The following is a 22,530-nucleotide window of genomic DNA, read 5'->3' as shown; positions in this document are numbered from 1 at the left end:
AGGATCAGCATGCACACACACTCCAGGAAGTTGTATAAACTGCACACTAATGCATTATGGGGAGGAATTTAAAGCGATGCAATCAGTCCAACTACAAGACAGCTGAGAGAGGCTAACGAGATGAGGAACTGAAGACCAAAACAAAGAAAGCTCAAGGAGGAGGTTCAGAAAGGCTTCTCAGATGTCTGGTTGTGACAGTGGTGTGATCCCGTTTGTTCCAAGAAGCGCTGTGTAAATCTATTGGGACGCTTCTTGCTCTAACTCTGTAGTCAGGAACCCATAGGTTCAGAAACGCGTTGGGTGGAAACGCGTTTCTGAACCTACGGGTTCCTTTGTCAGGAACCTGTAGGTTCAGAAACACGTTGGATGGAAATTTGTCCTTTGGAGGCACCCAGAACAAAGCTGTGACGTCACACGAAGACGCTCCTGAACTCATCCCTGCAGGCTCCTCCACGTGTGTGCGCTAGCTACCGGCCTGGGCAGCGCGCAAGGTGAGAGTTAGAGCAAGAAGCGTCCCAATAGATCTACACAGCACTTCTTGGAACAAACGGGATCACACCACATCACCAAATGATCATCTATCAGATACAGGTAGACACTTTATAATTAGTGTCCTGTATACATGTATTAATTTTCACTCTCCCCTACCTTCTCTGTGCCAGCGCCGGTATTCTACAAATATCTATAGCTATCAGCCAAATTGATATATAGTTTTGTGGAAAAAGATTCAGTGAAACTAGTAATTTGTACATTTTAAGTTTCTAAACTTAAAGAGCACCTGTAACCTTCCCCTTGACATGTCTGCTTTAACAATTCTGGAGACTTTAATCTTGTGACTCTATGTTGTTCCATGCCTTTATTATTTCTCCTAGAAGTTTAATAACTTCTAGATATAATAACAGAATGGCACAACAGAGATTCATAAGAATAAATGCTCCAGAATTGTTATTACATGGGGAATGCAAGTAGTTTATGTTAGGAGAGGTGACAGGTCCTCTTTAAAACCATTCCTGTGTACTGTTATCAGGGAATGACATCTATCTCTGTATACACAATTACTCAGAGAATGCTGTCACTGATAATACCTCCCCCGTGTATAACTGAAGTCAGAAATACACTGCACTTTGTCGTGACAGTTCTTCTTCAAGAGTCCTCAGTGAGAGCTCACATTGCAGGCCAGTGCAACAGTATTCTTTGGTATGGAGCATTTACTAGCCATAATATAACATGTGTGAGCCACATTTGTTTCCTAATAAATTCTCACGGAAAAATTAAATTAGCACTCCCACAATTATTTTTTTCCTGTCCTGTTAGAAAGGTGCATGATGTAATCTGTAGTGAAGATCCTTTTCTCACCAGTGAATGTATTGATTATTTCTTTCATTCTGATACTCAGCTGTGTCACGTGGCCAACACTCTGGTCTCCAACTGACACAGGACAGGAAGTCAGTTACTTCTCTATTCATTCCTATGAGACTGACATTGAGTCTCCCATAGGAATACATAGAGAAACTAACTTCCTGTCCACACATAAGATGCTGTGTTATTTGGAAAGTCTGATTGCTGGTCACATGACACAGCCGAGAAGCAGGGAGGGGAAAACTCACAAATACAGTCACTGGTAAGATTACCTGCATTACAGGTTACATCATGCAACTCTAAGGGCTCTTTCACACGAGTGGATGCTGAGCAGGTAATCCGCTGCATGAAAGAGAGCCAAGCCACGCTCTGGACAGCAGAGACACGAGGCATTAACATGATTGATAACGCTCCGTGCCTCTCTGTGACCTTTTTGCTACAAAATCGCGGTGATAACTTTATGTCACTGTGATTTTGTAGTAAAAATGTCACAGAGAGGCACGGAGCATTATCAATCATGTTAATGCTCCGTGTCTCTGCTGTCCAGAGCGCAGGTTGGCACTCTTTCACGCAGCGGATTACCCACAGTGCATCTGCTCGTGTAAAAGAGCCCTAACAGGTTAAAGAATAAACATTTTTGTGGGAGTGCTTCTTTAAAACATTAGAGGAACAGCAGCCAAAATAAAAGAAAATCCATGCTAATTGAAAGAATATTATCCTTCTCTATGCACCGTGATTCCTTTCTTTGTCCCCGAAGACAGGCGCCCGGAGAACGTGTCAATGACAGATGCAGTATGATGTCAGAAACAGTTCTATTTATTGCTTGTTGTACAGGGTCTTATATACATCCATACAAGAATAGCTGAGCTCTCATTTCAATAATGCTGACTAGAAACAATTCCTTATAAAGACAGGAGGTAAATGTATACATAGTCACCCTTCAATATGATGTCACCCAACCTCTTGTCCTTCATACAGATTACACAGCTAATTCTGTTTAACCCTTCAATCCCCTCTTAAGTCATAAATATGACTTATCTTCCTTCTCTCATAGAGAGGTAAGTAGCATATGCTTGTCCAGGATCTGTGAGTTTTGGACACATTTCACAAAACATCTGTATGAGGTAAGGGATACATTGGATGCAACATCATATAACAATCAAGGAAGCAATAATAATTATAATACTGATCAATAATGTTCTTATCCAACTCAAATCCAGCAGCCAGCTCAATAACCAGTCCCACCAAGAGGATGAATCAACATCTTTCCTGATATCATTAGCAATTTCATGTAACCCTTAATTATGGGACTGGATTGATCTGGAATGATCAGATAACTTAAACACATTCCTTTAAAATCCTGACATCCTATATTATGTTTCAGTAACAGATAATCTACAACAAATCTAGTTTCTAGCATTACTCCTCTTATGCCTTGTATATCTAAAAGTATGTCTGATAAGGCAATAGAATTTATAGTACGAGTATTATATATAGCCAGTCCAGGCACTCCTAATATAGAGGCGGCCAAACTTGTATATTCTGTACGGCTGAGAAGGGGTAAAGTAGAGTCACAGTCTTCTGATAAAGTCTTGGTAACTGATATGTAAGCTCTCCTGATAAGTGGTTGACTGGGAAGAGCCAAAGTCAGCCTGGATAACGCACAGGGACCTCCGATAACATTAGCAGGAATGTAATTGTAGGTGCTGTTACCACAAGACAAAAAAACATCCTTTAGGGAGCATTATATTATAGATAAAGCTAGGAGTCACAATGGTCTTATTACAGCTCATGGAATTATTCAGGGAGCTAGCAAGTCTACTATTCCTTTTACAGGTGTCATCAATGTAATCATATACACTATTCCTAGGTAATTCACTTTTTATGTCTCTATTATCACAATATAAAGTCATATCCTGGGAAAAGGTAAAACAAGTCTCTGCTGCAGTCACCTTGTAAGAAATACCTCCTTATAAATGAAACGGAGGCCCCTATAAGCATAATTACCAATTTTGCAGTTGAGAAATTTGGGACAAATAGTCCCTGCTCCAGGAACACCCCTAAACCAGGAGTAACTGCCCATATATGGGCAGCATTTACATAAATCTGGCCCATTTTTGGAGTGGGACAGCCTGAATTTGCAGAGACTGCCTCTGAAAATCAGCGACAGTCCATGCAAATCCAGAACTGTTGGTAACTATGCATAAGACAGGAGATATAAAGATGATTCTCCTTCGATACACAATATACCTAGTATGTGAAACCACTTAAACCCAACAATTTCCTGTGGTGGGCCCAAGAAGCCCAGTCCAACACTGCCTTTAGATTTATTGCAGCACTTGGGAGTGGTTTAACCTAACAATTTAACCCTCCTACCAAAAAAGGTTGTGGACCCCTGCATTAAAGGGTTTTTTTCTGGAGTTTTTCTTACTGATGACCTATCCTCTGGATAGGTCATTAGTATCTGATCAGTGTGGGTCCGACACCCAGGACCCCCGCTAATCACTTGTTTGAGAAGGCAGCGGCACTCACAGTAGCACTGTGGCCTTTTTGCAACTTTCCCTAGGCCATCTGATGTCACGCTCCATTAACATGAATCGGGCTGGGCTGTGATACCAAGCACAGCTGTTATACAATATGCGGCACTGTGCTTGGTGAGCTGGGAGAAGGTCGTAAGGTATCGGACCCCTACCCATCAGATACTGGTGACATATCCAGAGGAATAGAAAACTCCTTTAATGCAGGGGGCCACAACTTTTTTTGGTCAGAGGGTTGAATTGTTAGGTTGTACCACTCCCAAGTGCCGCAAGAAATGTAAAGGCAGCATCAGACTCGGGTTCTTTAGACCCACCAGAAGAAATTATTGTTGGGGCCCAAACCCTGTATTATCAATAAAATCGAATAGGACTTTAAGCAACGAAATAGACCTTAGTGACAGGTGATTGGCTTCAAAGACAGCCTAATGGATTTTTGTGTCCCAGAACTTTGGGGCTCAATATAGTATTAGAGCCTTGGCCCACCGGAGGATCCTCTGGTACTCTGATTGGCCAGTCCCACCCTGCCTAAAGGGGTTTTCCCATCTGACACATAATGACAGTTTACAACATAACTATATCATAAATTGGGTTCCAGTTCTGGAACTTCCATTTAACAAGAGAATGGGGGTCCCCTGTTTTCCCATTTGGAAAAAAAGGTACCAGTTGCTGAGGTGGCAATGCATAAATAATGCTATCTCCATTTGTGTTTGTGAGAGTTGTGAAAACAGCCTAGCATTTGACATTTCTGTATTTCCCATGAAATATATGTATCACCTATGTGTAGTGATAAATGTATGGCCACTAAAGGCCCCACTTGTGTAACCAACATGACCAGGAAAACAAGGCTCCCAATCTCCTTTCCTCCTCACACAAGACCACAGTTATCAAGCATGGCTCTTGTTCGGATGTCCTTGTGGGAAAACCCCTTTAAAGGCTCAGTCTATAAAACAGTCAAGGTGGAATTTCAGAGATTCACTCATTTCTAGTCATTAATATAATATCCTAATATCTAGTATATTTTTATTTTGGTAGGTATCTCTGCAGATGACCAGTGCAAAGTTATCCCCAGATCTACAGAACTTACTCCTGATATCAAAAAGCCAAAAGGTAGGAAGATCTTCTAGATGAGTTACGTTGTATGTGCAACTGTATGTACGGAAGCTCTGGTATCGTGGTGGTCATAAACTGATATCCAATATATTCTTATTGGATTGTAAAAGTTTCAAATGACAAATGAACAACAAATATAACATATTACAAGGTTTGTCTCAAGACGACACATGCGATCCATATGCAGCAAATATTTTATGTTGATGGTTTTTTTCATAGGACGAATCGCTCCCATCATAACATAATGCGGTACGATTCCCCATAATTGTGGTCATTGATTGAAATGTGCAATAATCACAAGCAGATTTTTAGAAAACTAAAGTTGGCCATACACATTGGATAAAATTTGCCAATTCTATCGGGCTAAGCTAATGATATAACGTGTATTGGGGCCTTACCACCATCACACATTGTGCAGTAGAGAAGGGGAAGATTTCAATATCCCTAAACCTTTGATTCTGTCGGAGCTGTTACGGTTGGGGGGGGGGGGGGCAGGCTGTCTTGGTCCCCATTGATGTAAACATTGACACTCCAAACACGAGTACCAGTATATATGATGAAACGACTGTCAGCTGTCAAATGTCCTGCCGACAGCTATTGCAAGTGGCCAATTTAAGATTAGCAGCTCATTTTACCTACTTACACTAGTTATATTTACGGCCAGTCATTTTCGGATGCATTGTAATCAAATGTGTCTTAGTCTGTTTTTTTTAAGTTCTTGAATAATGCAAGTGAACAGTAGCAAGACAAATGTTTCTCATCGACTGCTTTACCTCATCTGCCAGACTCTGATTAAATGCATTACTGGATGGCGCTGAAACTTTTATGATTTATGAACTTGTGCTGAATCTGCAAGAAAGCTAATACTAGAGAAGCTGAAGTGTGATATATGAGCTCCCTGGACCATGGGTGGCAATGACAGCCCAGAGGAGCTGGTAATATTCTTGTTTTAGCTGCTAATCAATTCCAATAACAAGTTATTCTGTAGAAATGATTATGTGAAATTTATCATTGCTAAGTATGGAACAATTAAAGTGTATCTCAAATAATAAAACTTAATTAAACTCAAGAATGTTTGCTTTCTTGTAAGCCTAATTTCAGACAGTAGTAAAAAGGCTGCAGACTTTAGTTGATTAGTCACCCACGTTCCTTTATTTTAACGTATAATGCCCCTATATTCACATTCTTCAGCCTTCCCTCTCTAAATGGGTTAGTACACAAGGGAGAAGAGGGAGCTCAGTGGGGAGAAGAGGGGTCTGAGAGCCTCCAGAACAACAAACGTTGTTAACCCTTTAGGTGTTCCACAAGAATTAATGGAGAATAGAGATACAATTTCAAAAATTCACTTTTTTGGCAGATTTTCCACTTTAATATTTTTTTTCCAGTTACAAAGCAAGGGTTAACAGCCAAACAAAAGTCAATATTTATGACCCTGATTCTGTAGTTTACAGAAACACCCCATATGTGGTCGTAAACTGCTGTACGGGCATGCGGCAGGGCGCAGAAGGAAAGGAATGCCATACGGTTTTTGGAAGGCAGATTATGCTGGACTGTTTTATTTTACACCATGTCCCATTTGAAGCGCCCTGATGCACCCCTAGAGTAGAAACTCCATAAAAGTGACCCCATCTAAAAAACTACACCCCTCAAAGTATTCAAAACTGATTTTACAAACGCTGTTAACCCTTTAGGTGTTCCACAAGAATTAATGGAAAATAGAGATACAATTTTAAAAATTCACTTTTTTGGACTGTTTTTTTTGACACCCTGTCCCATTTGAAGCCCCCCTGATGCACCCTTAGAGTAGAAACTCCAAAAAAGTGATCCCATTTTAGAAACTACAGGATAGGGTGGTAGTTTTGTTGGTACTAGTTTAGGGTACATATGATTTTTGGTTGCTCTATATTACACTTTTTGTGAGGCAAGGTAACAAGAAATAGCTGTTTTGGCACCGTAATTTTATTGACAACATTCATCTGACAGGTTAGATCATGTGATATTTTTATAGAGTAGATTGTCACGGACGCGTCGATACCTAATATGTATACTTTTTTTATTTATGTAAGTTTTACACAATGATTTAATTTTTGAAACAAAAAAAAAATCATGTTTTAGTGTTTCCATAGTCTAAGAGCCATAGTTTTTTCAGTTTTTGGGCGATTATCTTGGGTAGGGTATGATTTTTGCAGGATGAGATGACGGTTTGATTGGCACTATTTTGGGGTGCATATGACTTTTTGATCGCTTGCTATTACACTTTTTGTGATGTAAGGTGACAAAAAATGGTTTATTTAGCACAGTTTTTATTTTTTATGGTGTTCATCTCAGGGGTTAGGTCATGTGATATTTTTATAGAGCCGGTCGATACGGACGCGGCGATACCTAATATGTATACTTTTTTTATTTACGTAAGTTTTGCACAATAACAGCTTTTTTAAAACAAAAAAATGATGTTTTAGTGTCTCCATATTCTGAGCCATAGTTTTTTTTATTTTTTGGGCGATTGTCTCAGGTAGGGGCTCATTTTTTGCGGGATGAGGTGACAGTTAGATTGGTACAATTTTGGTGGACGTACGCCTTTTTGATCGCTTGCTGTTGTACCTTTTGTGATGTAAGGTGACAAAAAAATTGTTTATTTAGCACATTTTTTTTTTTTTACAGTCTTCCTCTGAGGGGTTAGGTCATGAGATATGTTTGTAGAGCTGGTCTATATGGACGCGACTATACCTAATATGTCTATATGTCTTTTCCCAATTTTTTTTTACTTTTTTGGGGGAAAAGGACGCATTTTTTTTTTACTTGAAACTTTAATTTTTTTTTGTAAAATGTAAATTGTATTAACTTTTTTTTTACACTTTATTATTTGTCCCACTCTGGGACTTCAACATTACAGGGTATGATCCCTGTTTCAATGCAGCACGATACACCTGTATTGTGCTGTATTGAACTGTTAGCGTCTTACACTGTAGGCCTAGGAGACCCAGCTGGACCTCTTAGGCCTCCGTACATGCCAGGCAACCATTGAGTCCCCGCCACAGCAGCGGCGGTGAGGGAGCGCAAACCTTCCATATGCCGCAATCAGCGCTGACCGCGGCATATGAGGGGTTGATCCACCGGCATTGGCGTTATCGCTGATACTGGTGGATGCAGCAGGGATCCGGCTGTCAGTAACAGCCGGATCTCTGCCACTGATCGCGGCACCACACGCGGGGGGGAGGAAGGACTGCAGGACGAGAATGCTCATCCTCTAGCGCTAAGTGCCGGCAATTTAGAACGAGCATTCTCGTCATGGGTCGTTAAGGGGTTAAAACACAAGAAAAACATACAGTACAGACCAAAAGTTTGGACACACCTTCTCATTCAAAGAGTTTTTTTTTATTTTCATGACTATGAAAATTGTAGATTCACACTGAAGGCATCAAAACTATGAATTAACACATGTGGAATTATATACATAACAAAAAAGTGTGAAACAACTGAAAATATGTCATATTCTAGGTTCTTCAAAGTAGCCACCTTTTCTTTGATTACTGCTTTGCACACTCTTGGCATTCTCTTGATGACCTTCAAGAGGTAGTCACCTGAAATGGTCTTTCAACAGTCTTGAAGGAGTTCCCAGAGATGCTTAGCACTTGTTGGCCCTTTTGCCTTCACTCTGCGGTCCAGCTCACCCCAAACCATCCCGATTGGGCTCAGGTCCGGTGACTGTGGAGGCCAGGTCATCTGGCGCAGCACCCCATTACTCTCCTTCATGGTCAAATAGCCCTTACACAGCCTGGAGGTGTGTTTGGGGTCATTGTCCTGTTGAAAAATAAATGATGGTCCAACTAAACGCAAACCGGATGGAACAGCATGCCGCTGCAAGATGCTGTAGTAGCCATGCTGGTTTAGTATGTCTTCAATTTTGAATAAATCCCCAACAGTGTCACCAGCAAAGCACCCACACACCATCACACCTCCTCCTCCATGCTTCACGGTGGGAACCAGGCATGTAGAGTCCATCCGTTGACCTTTTCTGCGTCGCACGAAGACACGGTCGTTGGAACCAAAGATCTCAAATTTGGACTCATCAGACCAAAGCACAGATTTCCACTGGTCTAATGTCCATTCCTTGTGTTCTTTAGCCCAAACAAGTCTCTTGTGCTTGTTGCCTGTCCTTAGCAGTGGTTTCCTAGCAGATATTCTACCATGAAGGCCTGATTCACACAGTCTCCTCTTAACAGTTGTTCTAGAGATGTGTCTGCTGCTAGAACTCTGTGTGGCATTGACCTGGTCTCTAATCTGAGCTGCTGTTAACCTGCGATTTCTGAGGCTGGTGACTCGAATGAACTTATCCTCCGCAGCAGAGGTGACTCTTGGTCTTACTTTCCTGGGGCGGTCCGCATGTGAGCCAGTTTCTTTGTAGCGCTTGATGGTTTTTGTGACTGCACTTGGGGACACTTTCAAAGTTTTCCCAATTTTTCGACTGACTGACCTTCATTTCTTAAAGTAATGATGGCCACTCGTTTTTCTTTACTTAGCTGCTTTTTCCTTGCCATAATACAAATTCTAACAGTCTATTCAGTAGGACTATCAGCTGTGTATCCACCTGACTTCTCCACAACGCAACTGATGGCCCCAACCCCATTTATAAGGCAAGAAATCCCACTTATTAAACCTGACAGGGCACACCTGTGAAGTGAAAACCATTTCAGGTGACTACCTCTTGAAGCTCATCAAGAGAATGCCAAGAGTGTGCAAAGCAGTAATCAAAGCAAAAGGTGGCTACTTTGAAGAACCTAGAATATGACATATTTTCAGTTGTTTCACACTTTTTTGTTATGTATATAATTCCACATGTGTTAATTCATAGTTTTGATGGCTTCAGTGTGAATCTACAATTTTCAATAGTCATGAAAATAAAGAAAACTCTTTGAATGAGAAGGTGTGTCCAAACTTTTGGTCTGTACTGTATATGATATCACCATAATCATATTGACCTGAAGAATGAAGAGCACAAGTCAGTTTTACCACATATTGAACGCCGTAAAAACAAATCCTGTAAAACTGTGGTGGAATTGCGTTTTTTCATTTCCCACAACCCGCAAAAAACGAACCCTCATATGACTATGTGAACAGAAAAATGTAAAAGTTATGGCTCCAGGAAGGCAGGGAACCAAAAACGAAAAAGGTGAACGGAAAATCGCTGCATCAGGAAAGGGTTAGGCAAGGGCTACATGGTGACACTTAAGGGGACTACCATGGGCAACATTTATTGATTTACTGGAATTTTTACTTTATATATTACGAATTTATCTGTTCGATAAAGAAGCTTTACACTGTACCTTTACGAAATGTTCAAATTTTTTGAACATTTTACCCAATTATACACCATTCATATTATTCAGAAAAAAAGGTGCAGAATAGTGAATGTGTGGATTACATGCTGAAAAGCTACAGATTAATCCCATTGCAATACAATGAAGCTAATCCATGTGCAGTTTCACAGTATGATTCGTGGTCCATCTGAGAACCTGTAAAGAATATAAGTCTGGGCTGATTTTGATTTTCTAGCTTCAAAGATAACTGTACATTTGTAGGCTGGTAAGGTCATTCAGATCACAAACAGTGGGTCTTCATCAAGCAGATGTTCTCTGACCTTCTCTAACTACATGCTTTGCTATGGCAGGCATCCTCCGTTCTCAGGCTCTGTCATTACTCTGCCTCAACCTAACGCTTAACTCAACATTAGTAACATCTCCTCAGTTTCGCTCCCCTGCCGACCCGTGTCCTCTCTTTTATGTGATTGGAAAATTGTCCTTCATGGCAGGTCTAGAAGGTGGTACAATTGGTCAATTGCTACGGGCCAAACAAATTCCACCTTAAAAAATAGAGTAAAGGTTGTCCAGTTAGGCAGAGCCATACTGTTGTACCACTTCTTAGCCTCCCTTACCTCCACTACAAAACTTATGCGTAGACTGTGCTGGAAAATGGGCCCACACTTGGGACACTTTAAATGGTATACACATGACATCCATGGAAGAACAACCATTTGACATTTATGTGAAATTGAAAAACAAGCCTGAATTGAATCAAAACAACAGATAAATTGATTTGGTAAATCTTAATGTGTATTTATACCTCTTGACACATGACACATCCAATAAAACAAGGTTTTATTTGATGAGATGTATGAAATTAGATTCAAAATGACTTACGTAGATCAAAACTCTTTTTTTCCACTTCCTTTCCACTGTTCCTCTCTCTCCATTTGGTTAGACTACTACTCTGTTTCTGCATGCTTTTGTAGTCCACATTTGAGTAGTTACACTTCTACATCCAGTAATACCCAACTCATACAGCAGAGGCCAGCTGGACTGATTAGATCCCTGGGCCCACAAAGCCAATCTTTCCCGTGATCTATAGAATAGGAGATCTACTGTGTAGATGGTTTAGTGAGATTGCAATTCTTGTATCTGGATAGCATCCTGCTTTGCAGCCTGTGGCTCACATTTTTGTCTATTGTACAATATTGTTAAAATCTATTAATAAAGTTGATCCAGGATTCTGGCTCTGGAGAGCTTGTGGTCATCTGGGATTTTCTTTCACTGACTAACAAAATTGTGGTTCTTCAAAGTGAAAAAAAAACATAAATTTACTGTGAATAAGACATGAGAGAAGAATTACGGTAAGACAACGGCATTAACTGTAATCACTCCTAGATTATGTATAACTTTATAGTCTGTCGCACTGGAATTCTTTTAAGAATACGGCCGTGTGTTCAGGTTTTTTAATGCAGTTTTGAAGCCTAGATCAGGAGTGGATTTAAAAAAAAAAGAGGAGAAAGCATTTATCCTTAACACTTCCTCTCCTTTTTATGATTAGCTCCTGATTTTGGCTTCGAAAACTAAAGAAATATGAACATATAGCAGCACCCCAGGATACCTAATGGAGCCATCATATATATAGATACTAGTTAATAAAGATCTTCTTGAGCCCTACAATAGCCCCGTATCCCTCTACTCAGAAGCCGTTATACTAACATTGTACCAAGCTGTAGAAACAGCCTAGATCACACAGGGAGAAGAGTTCAATATTACAGACATACATATAAACCACAGTACTTTGGCTAACCCTTTGTACTAAGCCTTGTTCCAAGTTTTATTTCAACGTGAAGACTTGTTACTTACTGATTTGCATTTGCCTTAATGTTTTATTTGTTTTATAAAAGGAAAATGTCATACTAATTGATCTGATGTGATCTTCACTTGTATATAAAAAGATCCATTTTTATATTTTATCTTATTTTTCTCTCTCATAAGAAATATGTTGAAATAGTTGTAAAGTGACAACAGGAGGTCCAGCGATATCGCTTACAAAAATGTGGGCTACTGTGCTCACTTCTCATTTACTAAGACATGGTTGACTTAACGTTTTGGGTAGAAAACCTTTTTTCAGTAGGAAGGTATCTGCTTTAAATGGTCTTTGGGTTTCTTCCTACGTGCTTGTTCCTCATGATGATTCCCTGATCCGCTTCATGGAGCGATGTCACGGACCATCAAATCACGGACCATAGAAATACTCCTGCTGACTCCTGTTATCTCAAGCGGAAGGAGTATTTTTTAATATTCTGGCAAGGTTGGTTTCACATGGCGATAATAACTTTTAACACATATGCAAATCAAACATTTAGTGCACCAAGGGTTCAAGCACTCTCTGGACCCTTGCTCCTCCTGCTTCCTTGCTTCATCTGCCAGACCCTCCCCCTTCTTAATTGACAGGACCAGGTTCCTGCGTTGTCACCTGTCCTGGCTCTGTCAATCAAGAATAGAAGGGAAGGGCTGGCAGAGAAAGCAGGGGATTAAAGAGTGCACAGACTAGGTGTCACGGACATACCGAGATATATGGACACCCCGGCGACAGTGAGTGGAAGGAGATCTGTAAGGCTGGCAACACGTGGTTTGATATGACAGGTTTTCCTTGTGGATCAGTAGGTGTCTGTGTTGTTTCGGGTATTGACACAACCCTTGCCTCCAGGTGTTGCTTATGTGGTCATTTAACCTTCCTTATTTATAGTTGCTTCTCCCACAATGCTGTGTGGTTTATAGCTTCTGTGCCTGTGGATTGTTTGTGGTTGAATCTCGGCTGAGTTCCTGGTGCTTCCATAGCCTCTTTGAAGTTAAGTCTTTCCTTTACCTTTTTGTATTTTGTTTGGGTTCTGTGTGTTGCATTTCCCTTCTGTTTGTATTAGACCTGAAGGAGACTCCTGTTCCTTCCTTTTGGAGGAACAGGTAGTCTTGTCCCTGCCATAAGGACCAGGGTCCTATAGGGCTAGATAGGACTCTAGGTATTCCTGCTTATGAACTTACCTACCTTTCGGGTCTGTTCATACTGGTAGTCAGTCAGGATTTTGGTTAGGGTTTTCACTAGGAGGTGTCCATCTTCCTTCCCTAGTTCTCAGGCCTCATTCCCTGTTTCCCCTTCCCTCCTATGCTCAGTGTGGTGTTTCCCTCCCACACTGAAGTGTGACACTAGGTTGGACTTGTCCTCAGCCCATTTTATTGCTCGTTTGTATATGGATTAAAAGTGACACAACAAATTGCTAAGTGAAAGGTGCAATTACATTACGGATGTAGCCCTACAAAGCATCATGTGTGGTATAACAGTGAATTTCCTGGTGACAGACTCCTTTGCATATTCTGGGGGTCATAGTTTACTTTAAACTTATTCAGGACTGAAGGACTACAGAAAAGAAAGCTATCTTAGCCATAAGCTGTCTTTGCACATAGCAAACAAACTAATGCTACTTTTTTTTTGCCTGTCAAGTTATTTCTGGAAATAATGTCTATTACCAGAAGCTTACACTGGTCATTTTTTATGTATTGCAGATTGCAGGAGTGTCCTTCATGGCTTCATATACTGTATACAATATCAGGAGCAGGTGAGTGTGTTCGGGTATATTAAAGGTTTTGAGGCTTATTTATAGAAAAGGGTCATTTTGCAGATAGTTTAATTGTTAAAACTATATGGACCAAAATATACTGGAAACGAGGCCAATACACATAATCATTGCACTGAATCGTGAAGATTTGGAGGAACTTCTACATGTTGGAGAATGCTCACAGATACCTGAAATGTTACAAAAATATCAAATACCTCAATAATGTCAATAAGCTTTTTGTTTCCAAATCCAATGTTGGAGCTAGAGGAGGAGAGTAGTTACCTGCATACAGCAGTGGACTTCACCACCAGACAAACCAAGCAAATGTAGGGGGTAAGCAAGATATTGGGGGTCACTTATCAAAGGCCAGTGTTTTACGCTGGTCATTGATATCCCCTGCACTGCCAGAGGAAGCACTGGAGTAGATTTCAATTGTCATTTACACCAGGAAAGTAGCATAAATGATAGTGAATTTGCAATGGCCAATGGCACTGCCCACGCCATGCCCCATACCCTGCCCCCCACCACTTGTCAGTGACAAGCACGGAGTCGAAATGCTACATGTGCCTAAATTTAAGGGCACATGCATTCGAAAAGTCACAAAACACAGGTGTCTGACCACACAAACCGTAAGCTAGTGAAATGATAATAGCAGTAACATAGAATAACAATAAGGTATTACCATCATTTACAGGGAACTATGGAATCTCAGCCCACCTGGAAAAAACAATACCAATCTGCAATATGCCAACTGGGGACCACATGGGAGCCAACTGGTGAGTCAGCATTAAAATGGCTACCATTTCACTGTAACTGAATTCAGGGACAGCAGGCAATGAAGATAGCAGAGAGAGGTGCTGTGTTTTGGTCACAGAATTTGAAAATCGTGTTATTTGTATAGCCTGTTTACAGTATATTGCACCATCATATTCCATAGCACTGTACAAAGATTGTTATCACTGAGGAGATGCTCAATAGGAGATAAAAATCGTATTCCCTATCTCAAACAAGTCAATTCACCTATGACCTATTGTGTACTGTGGGAGAAAACTGGAAAACGTTGAAGAAACCAACAAAAAAATGGGGACAACATGCAAACTCCAAAATGTTAATGCAGAGCTTAGGGACGGACTGGGAATTTAAAGTGGCCCTGGAAAAAACACTAAAAGTGGCTCCGTTTTGTTTTATCGGGTCCAAAATGATGGAAGGCAGTGCCAATACAAGTAGGCAGGGCCAGTAGTACTGTATTGTGGCACATTATGCCACCCCAACAGAGCCAAATACCACAGTCCATCACAAAATACCGCCCTCAGCAGCACAAAATGCAACCCCAAAAACTTCCACTGGCCAGCTGTGAGGAGAGCTCAGGTGGCTGTCTGGGCATCGGCCCACCGGCAAATTTCCCTGTAAGCTCTATGGCCAATCTGTCTCTGCCAGGGCACCAGTGCTGCAAGGCAACATCGCTGGTCTACTATTGTGAATGGAGACTCATTAGTAGCTATACCACATTTAACTGAGCTACTACAGTATATACCATGGCATATATTGACTGTATTTGATGTATGTTGAATATATGTGCTTGCTGACAAAATGTAGTCAATGTATTAGTTATTAAAGTCTATTTACATATTGGCATACATAGAATGTAGAGGCTACATAGCAGATATCAAATTGGAGTCCCCATTATTGTATCTGGTTTTCAAGTCTGAAGGTCCCTTAGGCGAGTTTCCCTTCCCTTTTGATTGCTAACAAGATGGTAGGTTGGAGGTGTTAGGTCTGGGCCCCCACACTTCAAGGACCTCAAAGAAGCCACATAGACTGCCTCTATGGTATGTATAATCTTGATTTTATAGTTTACATATATAATTATTCTATAACCTTTCTGGTTTCAGAGCTGAAATCTCCCAATGTTCATTGCGGATCCAAGTTCTGCACATAGCTTGCTTTGGTGCTAAGAATTAGAGATGAGTGAATTTTTCAAAAATTTGGTTCGCCAATTTTTTGGGGATAAATTTGGTTTGCTACTTTTTTTTTCAAAACATTTGGTTCAATACAAATTTATTTACTGCAAATTACGTTAAAAAACCGCTATTTCCTGGCTGCAGAGATCCTTTATAGTGGTGAAGAACACAGTGCCTTGTAGTAACACGCATAGGGAGTCTGCTGTGGTAGTGAAATAATACTGTGAGTCCATATGACATGCAGATAACGGGCGTCGCTCTTAGAATAACTGCACACTTCACTTATTTGGACAGTCACGGGGCCAAAACTGACCAAAGAACTCAAGTATGAACTCAGCCTTACAAGTGGAGGTTAGTGTCAAGAAGAAGCGCACTCCTTTAACATCGTCGACAGCTGATTCCACATAAATGTCTACAGAACCTGTTCTATTAAACGCGTATACAAGTAGAGCCCCCAGAGAGAGCGGAGAGGTTGTCAGCAGTAAGTTTGTGTTGACGTCACTGATTATTTTGCCCTTCATCTGATCCGTCAGAACAATAACCCCCAAAAAATGTATCCTGTCTGTGGAGCATCCGCCTTCACTTGGTCAGCATTTGGTCAGTAATCCATCAGTATTGCTAATGCCAAAAAAACAGGAGTGGATCCAAAACAGAGATGACACGTGAACTGAATATTTGCATGTCTTCTGTGTTTTGTACCCACTCCTGCTTTTGAGAAAAAAATCTGTTTATTTAACAAACAGGACATTAACACACATAAAATACAACACAGAAGGAGGATACCTCGGACTGTGAAAATGACTGCTCCGTCATGCCGATGACCTACTTCTGGGGGTTAACACCCCATCGGTTGGTGTTTGCATATCCTTGCGATAAATGATGTTCCCGTTCAGACTGTAAATAGAGATCTTGACAGACAAATGTATCAAACTCTGCCGCCATCTTTCTAGGCGCCACATCTCCAGTCCACTGACCAGACAGATTTACCAGCATCTGTTCCAGGACATGAAGCAGTGGAATAAAATCATTCATCCCGTAGTCCTGGCGACTGATAAATAACGTAGCCTCCTCAAAGGGCCTGAGCAAACGGCAGGTGTCACGCGTGAGCTGCCACTGGCTGACATCAAAGTTACACGGGGAACTACTCCTGTCCGCTTGGATCATCAAGAAATCGTTGATGGCCTTCCTCTGTTCGTATAGTCGGTCCAACATATGGCGGGTGGAATTCCAACGGGTGGAAATGTCGCATATCAGTCTATGTTGGGGGATGCCGTTCTGCCGCTGCAGCTCAAGGAGGGTGTTCTTTGTGGTGTACGAGTGGCTGAAGTGCATGCAAAGTTTCCTGGCCATTTTTAGGATGTCTTGCAGATGGGTGGAAGACTTCAGGAACCGCTTGACAACCAGATTGAACACGTGTGCCATGCAGGGCGTATGGCTCAGCCCTCCTTGATGCAGCGCTGACACCATGTTCTTCCCGTTGTTGGTTACCATGATTCCGATTTTCAGTTGTCGCGGAGATAGCCAGGATTAAATTTCGAGCTGAAGGACACAGAGCAGTTCCTTCCCTGTGTGACTCTGTTCGCCCAGGCAAACCAGGTGCAGAACAGCGCGAGAGTGATGAGAGGGGTCGCACATGGCTTGCAATACACTACATGACTCCAACATAATTCTTGGATCTCTACATGAAAATAATGTATTTAGTGTAAATCACACGAGGGGCATAGTTTACAAGAGATACAGAGCAGTGGAGTTTGCTTTGAAATTACAAATTTTACCACTGCATTATTCGGCCCATACAGCAAAAGGGGTGTACAGTAACCCATTAATTTTCCCAAACAAAGCCAGTTTCACATAAAGAATTTAGCCACTAAGAAATTCGGTCCATACCACAACAGGAAGTGTACAATCACTCATATATTTAACCCCTTCACGACTGCAACATGCCCCGTGCAGCTACCACGTATATAAACGTTCTGGCAGCTCTTTAAGGCTACTTTCACACTAGCGTTCGGGTGTCCGCTTGTGAGCTCCGTTTGAAGGGCCCCGAACGCATCTGTCCAGCACTAATGCATTCTGAGTGGACGCGGATCTGCTCAGAATGCATCAGTCTGGCAGCGTTCAGCCTCCGCTCCGCTCAGCAGGCGGACACCTGAACGCTGCTTGCAGCGTTCGGGTGTCCGCCTGGCCGCGCGGAGGCGTGCGGATCCGTCCAGACTTACAATGTAAGTCATGGGGACGGATCCGTTTGAATATGACACACTATGGCTCAATCTTCAAATGGATCCGTCCCCCATTGACTTTCAATGTAAAGTCTGGACGGATCCGTCTGAGGCTACTTTCACACTTAGAATTTTTTTTACAATATAATGCAGACGGATCCGTTCTGAACGGAGCCACCATCTGCATTATATGAGCGGATCCGTCTCAGACGGATCCGCTCTGAACGCTAGTGTGAAAGTAGCCTAATCCAAGCGCTGCAAAGCGCTTGGATTAAAGCTTCTGCCCCTGCCCTGTATGCTGTCACGGACAGAATACAGTGCAGTAATGCCGGCAAGGGACCAATCAGAGTGGCCCCTTGCCGGCAATCGATCCGATTGGTTAGTCTGTGAAGACTAACCAATCAGATCGTGGCAGTGTTAAAATGCCGGTTTCAGGCTCTGATCTGCGCTCTGCAGATCAGAGCCTGAAATCGGTAATATGTCCTGAAGCCCCCGATCTGTGCCCCCTTCTTGAAGTCCCTGATCTGTGCCCCCTTCTTGAAGCCCCCGATCTGTGCCCCCTTCTTGTTCTTGTCCTTCTTATCCTGCCCCCGATGTGGTCCGCCCCCTCCTGCCCCGATCTGTGCCCCCTTCTTTTCCTTCATCTTATCCTGCCCCCGATGCGGTCCGCCCCCTCCTGCCCCGATCTGTAATTTGTAAAATGCTGCCCCCTCCCCCTTTTCCAGCGCTGCCCCCTGCCCCCGATGCGGTCCCCCTTCTGTGTGTGATGGCGGCGGCTCCATTCCTAGGCCGCCGCAATCAGCAGCGTGTGTCAGCTCTATGCGGACACTGCTGTAACCCCATAGATGGCGCAGTAGCGGCATCCATGGGGTTAATAGAGGGAGGGGGCCCCCTCTCTCAACCATCAGGGCTGCTGCGATCACAGCGCCAGATGGTTGCCATGGCATAGGCGTCCGGTGCTGCCACCTACAGGGCATCTGATTGTATTATACTTTGCAATGCAAGAGCATTGCAAAGTATAGTACAACCATCAGCCCCACTGGATCTTCAAGATCCAAGAGGGAACTGATAAAAATGTGAAAATAATAAAAGTAAAAATAAATAAATAAAAATGTAAAAAATAAATTTCCTTTTCCTATAAAAAACAAAAAACGGGGGGCGTGGCCAGCCATGGAAGAGTGAGGACGTGCTCTCTGTGAGCTCCGCCACATTCCTGCTGAAATCCGCAGCCATCCTGATGGGGAAATCTGTTAAAAAGGGTAGAGCCCGTCCATCGGCTCCCCTGGCTTCTTCCCAAGGAGACCTACCTCTTCTTTTTGCCAGGCAATCGGCCGCCCTGTCTCCAGCCTGCCAAGACCGCCGCATGGGCCTACAAGATGGCGCCGCCGCGCCGCTGCTTCACTCACCGCCTGTGCGCCCGGACGCCCTGGAGAGCCCGACTCGGTCCTCATGCCGCCAGCGATCCTCCTCGGTGCCTCCACTCCCTCTCTCTTCGCCGGCAACAGGTAACGGTGGGTCTCGGAGCTCGTCTCCCCGCCCGCCTATGCTGACCCAGGCGCCCTCCCCACTCGCCGCCCGGGACCCTGGATCGGGGACCCCCACCGGAAGCTCAGGCCCGGCTGCAGGGCCGCAAACGCAGCCGTCGACCCATCTGTTAATGCCTCCTAATGAGGACCTGGTCCTGCACACAGCTGCCTCCAAATGTGGACTAGGCCTGAGGCCTACAGCCCCTTCTTTCTGGCCGAATGAGCCTCTGTTAGGCCCTATTGAGCCCACTCACGGTGGGACGGGCCCTGTGCCATCTTGCTTGCCAGCAGCCACAACTCCTCCTGTGATGGGGCTACTTAATGGGCTGACACCTCCATTGCCCTCCACTCCCTTCGCCCCGGAGGCCACTCACCGGGGGGTCACGGATCCATTCCGCATCCCCTCTCGCTCCCCAGTGAACTCCTTAGCCGCTTCACCACACTGGTCCTCTGGATCATCATGGGACAGTCCGCGCCAACACCACCTGGGAGCGCAGGCGACCGCAATCAGTCCCTCGGCCAGTGCTCGGCCCGCTTCTCACGCTGCATCCCCTGCCCCTTTAGGCGTGCAACTGTTGTCAGCAGCGACCATGCATAGTGAGGAAACCAGACCTCCATCGCTGGCGGACTTGCGTACTCTTATTAGCACGTTACCCTCTAAGGAGGATTTATCAACATTTGCTACTAACATACTGCAAGAATGCCGTCAAGAATTCTCTCAGGTCCGCTCTGATATGAAAGTACTGGACTCTAAAATCGACTCCACGGTCCGTGACCATGAGGCCCTATCAGCCACAGTGTCCTCTCTCCAAGAAGCGGTCAATTCCCATAGCAAGCAACTCAGCGCGCTTCATTACCACCTAGATGATATTGAGAATCGCAACCGACGCAATAATGTGCGGATCCGTGGCCTCTCTGAATCTGTCACGACACCTGACCTCATGCCCACTGTGGTCGGACTGTTCAATAAAATCCTGGGACGACCGCCGGGCACTCACATTGAAATTGATCGAGTACACAGAGCTCTCAGACCTCCCAATCCAGATAGCTCTAAGCCAAGAGACGTTATCTGCAGAGTTCACTTTTATGCTCTTAAAGATCGGATCTTGAACTACGCACGTCAGTTGTCGCCTTTGTCCTATGAGGGATCCTCCCTGCAACTGTTACAGGACCTCTCTCGCCATACCCTTGCACAGAGGGCTGCGCTCCGACCCTTACTGGATCTCCTGAGGGAGCGTGAAATTCCCTACAGATGGGGCTATCCATTTGCCCTTTTTGCTGGTCCCAGGAAACAAGCGGTGGTTCTACATGGCCCGGAGGACTTGCCGGACTTTCTGCTGGCTCTGGACTTGCCGCCTGTCAATATTGGGCCTTGGCCCACCATGCTGAATCCTAAACCTGCCCAACTGGGTCGTCCCCGTTCACCTGAATCCAACAGATCTGGTCTGCCCATAGCAGCTACGCTGCCTCCTCCTGGGCAAAGAAGACGGCGCCCCATGAATCGTCGCCGAAGATCCTCAGCTGATTGGGACACTTGAATGCCCTTTGGAGCCCTGTATTTGCTTTCCATTGGCACTGATAATAATGCTTAACCTTGTTTCCTCCCCCTGTTTTAGGAATTATAGTTCTAGTGTTTTGCAGGTGGGCCGTCAGCGGGGATTTTAATCTCACTTTTGACCCCACGCTTGATAACTCCTCGGGACGGGCAACCCTTTCCTATACGGCTATTAAAAAAGTGAAAAGAGCATTGTTGCAGCTACAATTACTCGACCCGTGGCGTTTGCAACATCCCTCGGACAAAGACTACACATTTTTCTCGGCTCCGCACTCTTCTTATAGTAGAATCGACCACATTCTAATCCAGCAACCCGCCCTGTCATGGTTGGACTCCACATCCATTGGCAACATTTTGTGGTCTGACCATGCCCCGGTGTATTGCTCCCTCACCCTTCCGTTCTTAACTAAAAGTGAATGGACATGGCGACTAAATGAGTCTCTCCTCCTCGACACTGTATGCACACAGGATCTCTCTGACACTGTTGCTAATTTTCTGTCCGATCATGCCTCGGACCCCACGTCCCTCCCTATGCAGTGGGAGGCCCTCAAATGTGTTCTTAGGGGGACTTTCATTAAACATGGCTCTCGCCTTAAAAAAGAAAAAGCTGCCTCTCTTAGAGCCGCGCCTTAAAAAAGAAAAAGCTGCCTCTCTTAGAGCCGCCTTGCAGAAAATGGCTTCCTTGGAACTGGCCCACAAGCGTGCCCTCTCTCTACCGGTGCTCAGAGACCTCCATAATGCACGAATGGACGCGCGTTTGTTACTGGACTCTTCCTACAAACGAATAGTTCAGAAATGTCGTAGTAAGTTCTACGAATATGGTAATAAGTGTGGCCGCTTGTTGGCTAGGGCGCTTAGGGGTCATATTGCTGCCTCTCATATTCCAGCGGTCAAAAACTCCCGGGATCAGTTATTGCACACGACGGAGGAGATTGCCTCGTCCTTTCAGTCCTTTTATACTGACTTGTACAATCTTCCGGACCTTTCTGCTAGGGAATCCGACGGCTCACCCTACCCGTTGAGCGACTGCCCTAAATTGTCCACCGAACAAGCTACTACCTTGGAGACACCTTTTTCGGAAGGGGAATTGAAGGAAGTGATCGCTTCTCTTCCGGGTGGTAAGAGCCCGGGCCCCGATGGGTTCACCGCTGGCTTCTTTAAATCTTTCTCCACCATTCTTGCTCCCTTTTTGGTGAAGGTCTTCAATGCGGTATCTCCCCAGGTCCCCTTTCCTCCCCAATCCACTGTGGCCCACATCGCGGTTATCCCCAAGCCCGACAAAGACCCCCATGTGTGTGCTAGTTACCGTCCCATATCTTTGTTAAATGTAGATTTGAAAATAT

At 43.8% G+C, this 22,530-nt stretch overlaps 1 protein-coding gene across 1 annotated transcript in view; it reads left to right on the top strand.

Annotated features, from left to right (window-relative positions):
- LOC122932239 (inactive dipeptidyl peptidase 10-like) overlaps window positions 1-22,530 on the top strand; it is a 176,034-nt gene that overhangs the window by 10,371 nt on the left and 143,133 nt on the right. Inside the window, exons 4-6 of the mRNA XM_044286533.1 lie at window positions 4,929-5,003; window positions 13,874-13,926; window positions 14,621-14,702. Coding sequence (XP_044142468.1) covers window positions 4,929-5,003; window positions 13,874-13,926; window positions 14,621-14,702 — 210 coding nt within the window. The remainder of the gene's footprint in view (window positions 1-4,928; window positions 5,004-13,873; window positions 13,927-14,620; window positions 14,703-22,530) is intronic.

This window comes from Bufo gargarizans, chromosome 3, assembly GCF_014858855.1.
Source record: "Bufo gargarizans isolate SCDJY-AF-19 chromosome 3, ASM1485885v1, whole genome shotgun sequence".
In the NCBI taxonomy this organism is placed as follows: Eukaryota; Metazoa; Chordata; class Amphibia; order Anura; family Bufonidae; genus Bufo; species Bufo gargarizans.
Note: the sequence above shows the minus strand (reverse complement) of the source record. Positions and strands in the feature narration are given on the sequence as shown.